Source organism: Protopterus annectens, chromosome 1.part0 (assembly GCF_019279795.1).
Source record: "Protopterus annectens isolate FY-2018-M chromosome 1.part0, PAN1.0, whole genome shotgun sequence".
Lineage (NCBI taxonomy): Eukaryota > Metazoa > Chordata > Ceratodontiformes > Protopteridae > Protopterus > Protopterus annectens.
In genome coordinates this window covers 693,214,762-693,226,512 of record NC_056725.1, presented here as the reverse complement: position 1 = coordinate 693,226,512, position 11,751 = coordinate 693,214,762, and the positions used below count along the sequence as shown (strand labels likewise).

Below are 11,751 nucleotides of genomic sequence, written 5' to 3'. Positions count from 1 at the left end.
GCAGAAAGCCAAGATCTCTGGCTAAGAAAGTTGGCAGATGACTGCAAACTGGGAGTTCTTAATTCATTTGACCCCCGCCAACAGGAATAAACTCTTAATAGTATAATTTTTGGTGTATTCAAAATAGGTTCCGACTAAATACAAAGAAATATAATATTGTCACTTTTGGCACACAACTTCATCCCCTCATCATCATGTATAGATAACACACCACCACAAAATGAAGTTGCAGGCAGAGACTTAGGAATGTAGGTTGATAATTTCCTTTCTTTTGACCATTATGCAATAACGGTTGTCAGGAAATCCTTTTATTTAGTACAGCAAATTGCCAAATCAATAGCATTAAGGTCTAAAGAATTAATCACTCCTTATACTTAGCATTGATGAGACCAGTTATCGAGTACAACTTCATCTTTAGGATGTCCTTCACTTAACATATCAAGCAATTAGAAAGATCCAAGGCTCCTAGTCAAATCACTGGCCTCACTTCCTTGAGCTATTGAGAGAGCCTGGAAGCCGTATCCCTTTATTCAGTGTCTTAAACAGTTTTGAGGGGGAAAACTTTGTGTCACTTACCATGCCATTAGAGGTCCAGTTGTCCTGGGCTATGTATATCTCTGCAGGTCTGCTGACTCCACCAGTACCAAAACCAACAATCTAAATCTTCACCAGTAGATAAAAGAAACATCATGGAGAAACAGATTTATAAGTCAGGAACTCTCAGACCTTTGGAATAAACATGTAGATGTTAAGCAGTGTGGCTGACCATTTTCCTTAAACATAACTTAGATGGCTGGATGGGTATCCACAAACTTACTCTTGGATTAATTTGTATGGCCCTCCTGGAGAAAGAAATTGTGGCCTAACGGACAACACTTGCAAACAAATGGATCTTAAGAGCAGTGTTGTTGGTGTTGCAAGGAGTGCATACATGCTCATATACACATACATGTATATTCAGGGGTTATGCATAGTTTGATTCTTTCCACATCCATTTACCTGTGGTGTCAATCTAAGACATTCACTTAACCAGACAGTGCACCCAGGTCACCCCTGAAAATGGCCTTGTATCCAGTGAACTTACCCAAACAAATGTATAAAAATATTCTCATTCTCAGTGGATGGACAGTTACAGAAAAACTCAGTTTTTATTCCTGGATGCAAAATCTGGATGAATTTAACAGTGAAAAACAAAGAGCCTCAGACATCGAGACAGAGCCATCTTTCCTGTCCTACATCAGAAAGAGCAGCAGTGTTGAAATAGTGACAGCAATCTTATCCTGGTATTTCTCGAATGAAAATTTTTGCAAGTAGTTAACATTGGTATAAAAATAAATTTTTCACGAGTTATACTAATTCTGAAACCATCTAAACATATTAATACGCAAGTGAAGTGTTCTTAATGCACCCTGGTCAATGAGCAAGGGTTAATACAAAATGTATTGCTAGTCATTCAGCATGTTTGTAGGAGAGGAAAGTAAACTCGGGTACCTGGAACAAGCCAGTGAAGCAAGTGAAGTGTTCTTAATGCACCCTGGTCAATGAGCAAGGGTTAATACAAAATGTATTGCTAGCCATTCAGCATGTTTGTAGGAGAGGAAAGTAAACTCTGGTACCTGGAACAAGCCCACAGACAAAGGGAGATTGTGCAGAATTCCACACACACAGTCACAAAACTATCACAAAAGGTCCAAACTGAACCCCTGACTCTGTGAATTAAGGCTAGGATCTTACTGTTATTGCTGAATATTTAACAGTAAGACCATGTGATAGAGGTGAAGAAAACAGATGTTTTCCTGATGTAGATTTGCTGTATCCTTGGAAGTGTCCAGAAAATCTGTGTGCACTTACAGATTATATATAACCTCTGTTATGAAGATGTTCCTCATTTTGGTAGGTGCTCATCTTAATTTAAGTGAGCATGGCTTGATAGGAGCACACATTTGAAATAGATGATGAATATTAAAGGAAAACTTTTAGTCAGTTTGGGTTATCTGAAATAAAATATGCTAAAGGGGATGTGTGTTAGGGGAGAAATTGTGTTTGGGAGACAGAAAGGTGTTGTATATGTTAACATTTTATAATATTATGCTCCTTCATATGCACTTGAAAGAGCTGTGGAGACCCATAAGCAACTGTTGAACACAGAGTGAAAACTTGAGACCAAAGATGCAAAAACATTAGATGTCCTTCCATTCACTGGTTGCAGTATTCCTTATATTTGGGATTTCCCTGCCTTGGACAGCCTGACATCCTGCCAGTATACAAAAGCCTAATGTTACTTTAAGGTACGCCAAATATCACACGTATGCTTCTTGCATAGCATAGGGCATAAAGGTGATGTCCAGACGTACCATCCTCAGAATTTTTTTGCTGCTAATCTGAATGCATCTCTTGATCATTTGTCTGAATGCGTACTTCTTTTCTGCCAGTTCAAATGTATCTTTCATACGCCGGTTTGAACGCCTATGTCTTGTTTGCTGGTACTGAGCTATTGCAGATAAATACCCCATTGGGGTTTTATTTTTTTTAGCTTTTCTGTTGCTTCTGGGGGTTAGTGTCATCCAGGAAGGGTAAATGCCAGTGTGAGAAACAGATTCCCCATAAAGACCGCCATGATAAGTGTTTATTTTGTCTAGGAGTTTCTCACAACCATACAACCTGTTCTGTCTGTCAAGCTTTCATGCCAAAGACCCTGTGTAGTAGGTTTTCTTCCCCTGCTTTGTATCTTGAGAATCAGTGCCTTAAGCTTCTTGTTAAGGATACAATCGATGGAACTTCTCGTCATGAGGATCAGCCATTAGGGAAGAAGATTAAAAAACTAAGACCGGAATCTTCTGCTGTCCAGCCTCCACTGGGTGTTTTTCCTGAGGTCAGTGAGAACCCATAGGCTTGCCCTGTTTTGTTATCCGATTCCTCTGCCATGACTGGTTGGAGGCCGGTGAGGATCCAGCTTGCGGCACATCTGATGAGGCTTTACATTCAGGGGGAATCATGGCTGATTATTTACAGGAGGTCTAGGGGTGTTCTGAAGATTTTAGTTAGGGAAGAAGTTCCTACTACTGTTATTGAATGTCACCCTGGGTCAGAGCCTTGTAGGTTTTATAGGGTGGATGTTACTTTAAAGAAGAAACAAAAGCTAAACATGTTTCTCCTGCTCCTAGGGATCCACAGAGAGAATGGCAGGCCTTTATTCAGTGTTTGTTTAATGCTTTGATGGCATTAAAACCTCCTCAGGGGGTTTCTGTTCTAGCTGCACCTTGGTCCTCCACTCCTCTTAAAAGGCCCAGGGAACAGAATTCCTCTGAGGAGAAGTCTTGATTTTGATGAAGAATCCCTTGCTTACTCTTCCCAAATTCCTTCTCCTTTGGACTGTGTCAAAGGAGGAGGAATCTAATAGTCCTGATACTCTCTTTGAATAAATTTCCTTTGGGACACAATCTCCAGGATGATTAAAATTTTTAAATGGGATTGTGCTCAGGTGTCTGAAATCCATAAGAAGTGTACTATAAGTTGCTGCAGATGGAATCTCCGAAACCTTCTGCTATTCCTTCTGTTTTGACTACTTTGTATGCTTTTTCCAATGCCTCTAAAGCCCTGGAGTCTCTGCCCCCTGCTTCCAAGAAGAATGATAGGTTTTATAGGGTGCCTGAGGATTATAAATTTTTGTACAAATTATTGTTGCTGACTCCCCTCTGACAAGCCCTGTCAGTTGCTTCCTTCACCCACGTTACTGCCTTCTGACAAAGACAGAAGAGCCATGGAAAGGCTAGGTAAGAAAGTTTACACTTCTGCTACACTAGCTTTTAGGGCTATTAATTATCAGGCCCATATGTCTAGGTATGTGGTGGCTCTCCTTTTTCAGGCTGGTCAGCTTATTTCCGATTTCCCCAGACTCGGAGGGTAAAATTTCTGCTCTTTCCTTATCTCCTCTCAAGTGGTTCGTCATTCTATCAAGTGTAGTTATGATGCAGTGAATGCCTCTTCTAGGGCTACTGCTCTTGGTTCAGTGATGGGGTGGTATTATTGGCTTAGGTTTCAACTTTTACCTGATTATATCAAGGCTAAGTTGATGGATGCTCCTCTGGATAATAAACTTTTGTTTGGGGAAGCAGCTGCTGGTTTAAGTCCCTTCAGGATATGAGGAAGGCCTTACAAGAACTCGCACATGTGTGTGTCTTTCCTGTACCTAAATTTCAGAGAAACTACCCCAGTAAGCCACCCTTTGATCACAGCAATCTCTCCCTCCTGCTAAGGGCAAAAATAGTGGCAGTTGGGCTTCTCTTGCTAAGGCTCCTCAGACTTCAGGGACTCTCAAGTTTTCCTTTCCTAATAAACCAGGTGCTGTATGATGACCAGTCTCTTCCCAGCCACATTCCTCTTTCTCTTTGCCTTTCTCTTTTTCTTCCTATTTGGCTGCAGATTACTCAGGATTCATGAGCACTGTCCATTATTCTCCAGGGGTATTTCATGGTGTGGAAATTCCATCCCCCTTTTATGGGCACTTCTTAGCCTCCTTAGGAACAACAACTATTTTTCCTAGAGGGTCTTTGAGACCTTTTGACTCTGGGTACTATTCAAGAGGTACCTGTGTCCCAAAGGGGGTAGGGGTTTTTACTCCAGAATGGTTAGTGCCCGGACGAGGGTACTTGGAGAACAGTTGTAGATCACTCTCATTGAAACACATTTCTGAAGGTGCTTACCTTTCGGATGTTGTCCTTTCAGACTCTGTTTCCTCATTTGCTCCATCAGGCTTATATGGTGTCTGTGGCTCTCAAGGTTGCTTATCTCCATATTCCAGTCCATCCTCTTTTTAGGACGTTTTTGCTTTTCTTTCTTGCTTCCTGCTATTTTCAGTTCTCTGCTTTGCACTTTGGCCTTTCTAATGCCCCAAAGGTAATCACTGAATGCCTTGCTCTTGTGATTGCTTTTTGCGGGCTTCAGGGCATCCAGATGTTTCCTTACTTGGGTGACCTGCTGATTGAGGCATTCTCTCAAGAGATCTTTTGCAAAGTCTTCATTTTGCCATTTCCCTTTTACAGTGCCTGGGGTTCACAATAAACTTGCAAAAGTCTTGTCTGACTTCTCCTCAGAATCATGTCTTTCTGGGTTGTAAGATTCAGACGGTGCCTATGCTGGCATCCCTGCCTCCTCCAAAGGCCTCAATTCTCATTTCTTTCTTTTAAACTCTTCTTCCTGTGGCCTCCTTTTCATCCAGTGAGTTTGAGACCTCTGGGTTTCATGGCATCTACCATTTCTATACTACCTCTGGCCAAGCTCCATATGTGAAAGTTTCAGTGGTTTCTAAAGTCAGTTTGGCTATAATATGCACATCCTCTAGACATTATAGTTCCTCTCCTTTCTTGTCTCATGAAGGAACTTCACTGGTGGATCCAGCAGTTCTCTCTAAATCCAGGTCTTCCTTTTCATTCCCCTCTTACCTCTCAGGAACTGTTCAGACATTTTGGATGAGGGATGGGGAGCAGCTTTTGGATCCTTAAAGGTGCAAGGGGTATGGTAACCTCTTCAGCAGAAGGAGCACATCAGTGTCAAGGAGATGAGAGCTCTTCTGGCTTTTTATCCTCTCTTCTGTTTGTGGCTTCTCAAGGTATTCACCGACAATACCACAGTGATGTATGTAAACAAACAGGGAGGAACAAGATCTTATCTTTGCCAGTTTGCACTCCTGGTATGGCATCTTGCTGTCCAATATCAAGTGACTCTTCAGGCAGTTAACTTCCATTCAGGTCAAAATATTATGGCAGACACTAGGAGTTTGTCCTTAACTCAATCCCATGAATGGATGCTTCACAGGGATGTATTTCTGAACATTGTCCACGAGTGGGGTAGTCAAGTAGATCTATTTGCCTCCCCTCTGAACAGGCAATTGTGCCTGAGTCCCAGTTCCTCTGGTGTGGAAGGTGGATTCCATTGTTTTTCTTGGAAGGGGATGTTTCTTTATGCATTTTCTCCCCTTCCAAAAGTCCTGTTCGAAATTCAACAGGATGCTCCCAAATTATTGTTTGTGACTCCCTTTGGCTGTGACAGCATTGGTTCCCTCTTCTTCTGCATTTATCCAAGAAGCAATCATCACAAGTTACCTCACAGGGTGGATCTACTCACACAAGACAAGGGATCTCTCACCCATCCCCACCTGTCCACTCTTCATCTGACAGTGTGGGTGTTCGGATTTTGATTCCACATAAACATCTTTTTTCTGAGGATATGCTGAGGGTCCTGCATTAGGCCAGGAAACCCACTACTAGAAAATCCTACTTATCCAAATGGAAGAGGTTTTCTGTTTGATGTCTCTCTCATAACTTGGACCCCACTCTCTCTGGATGTTCTTTTGGTTCTTGGTTATTTGTGAGTTGCTCAGTGCTGGTTGGTTCTGTGTGTGAGTTGCTCAATGCTGGTTTGGCATATTCTGTTAAGGTCCCCACTTGTCAGCTGTCTCTGCTTGTCTGCCTTTATCTCCTCCTTTAGCTTCTAGATTTGAGACTAAGCAATTGCTTAAAGGCATCCTTCATCCGTCATATTAGACCTCCCTGGGATCTTAATTTTGTTTTTGAGAAGGTGACTCAGGCTCCCTTTGACCCTGCTGCTTCAGCTTCCTTGCACCATTGTTCTTGGAAGACTGCTGTTTTGTTGGCCCTTACTTCTGCCAGGTGGATGTCTGAGCTTCAAGCCCTTATGACTTGTCCACCTTTTTTGGTGTTTCCTAAGGACGGGGTCTCCTTGTGTACTAGTCCTTCTTTATGGTTAAGGTGGTTAATGAGTTGGCACTTAGTCTATTAATTTGCCTTTCTTTTTCCACTCTCTGCAATCTGCCAATGAGAGGGTGCTGCATACTTTGAACATGCATAAACAACTCAGATTTTATTTAGCTAAGACTTAAGTCTATTAGCAAATCTGATTAGTTTATTTCTTTTCATCCTAGGTCACTAGGATTAGTTTTGTCCAAGCAAACTATTTCTTCTTTGATCTCAAAGGCTATTTCTTTTTGTCATGCTTTTCATGGTAAGAGCCTTCTTTCTTTTTTAAAGGCTCATTCTACTGGAGATGTGGCTTTTTCTGGTGCTTTTTTAAGCAGTTTGATACTAATTCTATTACTCAAGCAGTTACCCGGACTTCTGTGCATGCTTTTATCAAGCACTGCAAGTTGGATGGAATCTCCAGAGCTAGAGCTGGTTTTGCTAGGGCCACTCTTCATGGCTTCCTAGAGGGCTCTACTGGTCCTTTCTCCTCTCTTCTTGAGCTGTGGCACTCTCCCTAATGTAAGGAATACTGCAACCAGTTAATGGAAGGACATAGTACAGTTGTGTAAAATCTTACCATAACAGTAGGTGTCTTTTCCCTCGCTGTTGCAATATTTACTCCCTCCCTTCTTCCCCCTAGTCCATTTCCTTCCTTGACATACTGGTTACCTCTTTGGTTTCCATGGACTAGTGTTCCTATTAGGGCAATCAGTTCTGAGGATGGTACATCTGGACGGCACTTTTATGCCCTAAGCTACATGAGGTTCATACATGTAATGTTTTACGTACCTTAAAGCAACAGTAGGCTTTTGTATACCTGCTGGATATTGGGCTGCCTGAGGCAGGGAATCCCAAGTGTAAGGAATCCTGCAGCAGTGAAGGAAAGGACATCTAGTGTTACAGTAAGATTTTGCACAACTGTACTTTACAGATTTAATCCACCGTGTACAGCACAAATACCATCATCAGATCTAGTGAAGGAATGTGATATCTCTAATGAACTTGTTGCAGTCTGATTGGTGAGGAAGGTAGAGCTCTCTCTGTCATCTGCACACTAGAAGCAGTAGCAGAATGAGGTCAGAAATGCTGAAGAGAAATGTTTGGATTCTGAGAATTGTAAGACACAGGACCACTGCCCTGCAGGTCAATGCTGGGGAATGGAAATGAGGTACGTTTGCACATTTCATGACAACTATGATGGTTCTTGAAAGCACAGTTTATTAGCATTAAAAGAAAGAAGGCAACACTTAAAACCAGAGGGAAAATATATGAATGACAGGATAAGGCTTTCATTTATACAGCATAAAAAATGTAATGGTAAAACAGGCAGCATTCAGATGATCTGCAAGAGTGCAGAACAGTGCAGGTATTAGAAAGATTGTATGAAATGATGATTTATCTTCAGAGGGACAGTTACTTCTTTGCTTGTTTGTTCGCATTCATTGATTGGGATTGTTCCTGTTCAGAACTGGTTATTAGCGGAGGCCTAGGGAGGAAAGCTCCAGTAATTAAAACAAGGTTTTCTGCAGCCATACATTGCAGGCACTTACATCAAGACAGTTTCATTAAAAAACTTTAAACAACCAATGAGTTTAATATAATAAACATTAAAAGGTCTTGCATGCAAAATATAAAAATAAAATGAGGCAGAACTGAGTGGAGTGTAATTGAAAAGAAGGGAGAAATGATAGAATTGTTATGAAGCAAGTAATTAGTTAGATCGCTATGTTGAAAACATAGAGGTAAAACAGAGGGGGAAGGTGAGTGGCAGCACATGGACCTGAGTGAGACTAATTTATTTCAATTTATAAAACTGTGAGTGTGTGTTGAGGTGCTTCTTGAAACCACCTGGGTATATTAACTACTCTATTCAGTTGGCTATTGGGAGTTTAAAACCTTGTTGATTTGTGCTAATAAAGGGTTTTTACCTTACAAACACAAGGTGCAGGGTTTGATTCACACACAGGGATAATTGGCTAGACTTAGTGTGGCCTACAAGGGCAGTCTAGTACTAATCTATGAACCTATAAGTAACACCACTAATGATTGTTAGATATTGAGAATTTCCTTGCATTTCAATACAGGAGAAAAACATGCTGGGAGGGTTTTAGTCTAGCTACTACCAAAAAAAAAAAAAAAAACGGATCCTGCCAACAGTGACAATACAGTTTTATGTGAAATAAAATAAGCTAAAATACACCTTTCTATTACAGAGGCTTTAGACTTAAGTTGCCATATTGGCGAATTTACATAAAGGCAGTAGAACATAGACAAGATGTACTTAACTTTTTATTTAGGCATTTCTGTTCTCATGTCCTTGCATTTTCTGTTAGGCAACCTTCTAGCATATTTTGTGTATGTGTGTTTTGTGAAGTTTAAGCTAGCGAATTTTTATCGGGGTGGACTATGTAGAATCAGTTTTTGCAGCTTAACTATTGTATTTGTTATCAGCTTGTTTGTGGTCCTGATTTTACCATGCTGTTTTGGATTCCATCTGTAAACACTTCTGAGGAAAATGTATATTATTAAAACAAATTGTCTAAAGAAAGTTAATGGAAGCTAAAATACAGTGAATATTTGAGACTCTAAAGAATATTCATTCCTCAGTCAGTAACCCAGAGCTACAGCAAGATGTATTTGCTTTACTTTACTTTTGTACTGATACTGGACATACCAGTAAGTCATGATAAATTTCATTTGCAGAGAATCCAAGTATTGAATCAGGACAGCCTTATAATACACAGAGACATCCACAATTTTCTGCAGTTATGCTCTCACCTAAATTAAAATGCCTTCTCATGCAAATATCTTGTGGTCCTTTAGGAAAGATTAAAAAAGTCCGTATTGTTTAATCCTGTTCCATAATGTAATTTTACAAAGAAAAGAGGCAATGGTAGGATTATCATTGTTCATTTAACTGGTATACCTGTTTGGCCTTTTGACATTGACAAATTATTTTAAAATGTTCCCTTATTTGTGTTAAAAGAGGTGACAAAAATGTGTCAGTATAAAAATGTGTGGTATTATAATGCCATGTACCAGACATTCTTTTCTTTTTCTAGGTGCTGGAGAAAGCTATTGAGATCGATAAGATTATAAAGAAATGTGAAGCCTTGGCTAGTGATCTCCTAGAATGGATTGAACACACAATCAGTGTTATTAGCAATCATAGGTTTGCAAACTCCCTATCAGGAGTGCAACAACAACTGCAAGCTTTCACCACGTACTGCACTGCGGAGAAACCCATAAAGTAAGTGTGATTGTTCTTTTGGGGAATTTACAATAGTAACATGGTACTACATACCGAACTGGTGTGATCATGGTAAAAATGTTACACTGGAAGCATCAGTCAAATTATTTAACCTACACTGAATGTAATTGAAGAGTTTTGCTGTTATATTTTACTTATTTTTGAAAGTGAACCGTAAAAAGTTACTATTCAGTAAGAAAATGCCATGCTAAGAGGCACCAAAGATTATGCAGTGCAACTTCACAATGGCACTGTAACGTGCGCATGTGTCTGTTATAGATTTTTTTGCCACACGTCATCTGATCAGCATTAAGACCTATTTAGCCACTTGTGTTCAATCAAAGGAGTTCACTGTAAATTATTCTCCAGTCACTGAATTATTAATCTTGGCAATTGTTGAACTCTTATAGTTTGCGAAAGATAGTAGTCAGGTGAACTCCTTTCTAAGATAAAAATAAAATTTCATTTTACTGGCTTACTGATGCTTAAAAAGCATCAGTTACTACTACTTTTTATAGTAATCAAATACTTTGCTTACAACCTCTGAACTTGAATTTTTGCCATTGTAGAGTCATGTATCTATCAAGCGTTAATTCAGTTAGCATTTAAAGTCTTTCAGTTTGAAAACTGTTCTTAAGTGGATTGGGACAGTATTCTAGCTGTTAGCAATACGCTATGAATACAGACAGTATCCTGTATTGTTGTTGGCTTTAGTTATGGAGAATAATGATTTCAGTGCAGTGTACAGGTCTCTTAGGAGTATAGGTTGAATGATGGATTGAAGAGATGGAAATGTTTTCAGGTTGTACAGTAGTTTGAAAGTTGTAATTAATTGCGAGTATAACAGAGAATTGTTTAATTTGAGCCAGCTTAGTTAAGTTTTAGAGAGAGAGAAAGAGTAATGTGATCTATATTTTTTGGTTGGTTGTGAATTTGGCTGCCTTATTGTACCATTGTTCTTGTTTGGCTGATAGAGGAGTTGTGATTGGTTAGGGGAGCAGAGGCATATTATAGGGTGGGCAGTAGAATCGATGTGGCTATGTTTTGTGTGGCAGAGTGACTAAGGTAGTGCTTAATCCATAGAGGCAGCCTAGTTTTGTTGTGTCTTCTTTACGGCTCCCTGAAAGAGGAGATCAGATTGTAGGTAGTTGTCTGTAATCGCACCTAGTAGTGTGGTGTGGGATGCCAGTTCTGTATTGGTCTTGATGACAGTATATTAAAGGTAGATTTTTAAGAGGAAAGAGAGTTGGGAGTGTACAGTAGTAATTTAGTTTTTTTTTTTTTTTTTTTATTACTGAGGAGTTGAGTTGTTGAGCCAAGTTTCTATGGAGAAAAAGGATTTCTGGGAGAGTGTTTGGAGCATGGTTTGGAGAATGGGTAGTGTCCTAGCAGAGTGAACTCGTCGACCTATTGTATTCTGGTGGCCTCTTTGTCTGCTGTGTTTAGCTCATTCATAAATAAGTTAAACAGCAGTGGTCCTAAGATAGAGGCATGTGAGATTCTAATGGATATAGGAAGGAAAGAGGAGAAATCATCTTGCCATTTCACTGCTTGGAACCTATTGGTGAATTAACTAAGAAGTTAAGTGAGGAGGGTGATGCCCATATGAAGAAAGTTTAGTTAAGAAAATTAGATGATTGTGTTGACTACTTTGGATAGATCGCAAAATCTTACTGAAGTTAGAAGACCTGAATTTCTGTTGTGATCTGCGAACCTTAGAAAGGTAGTGGTTTTACTGTGGTT

At 39.9% G+C, this 11,751-nt stretch overlaps 1 protein-coding gene across 1 annotated transcript in view; it reads left to right on the top strand.

Annotated features, from left to right (window-relative positions):
• LOC122794078 (spectrin beta chain, non-erythrocytic 1-like) overlaps positions 1–10,012 on the top strand; it is a 199,352-nt gene extending 189,340 nt beyond the window's left edge. Inside the window, exon 5 of the mRNA XM_044062256.1 lies at positions 9,821–10,012. Coding sequence (XP_043918191.1) covers positions 9,821–10,012 — 192 coding nt within the window. The remainder of the gene's footprint in view (positions 1–9,820) is intronic.
• Positions 10,013–11,751: the final 1,739 nt, after the last annotated feature.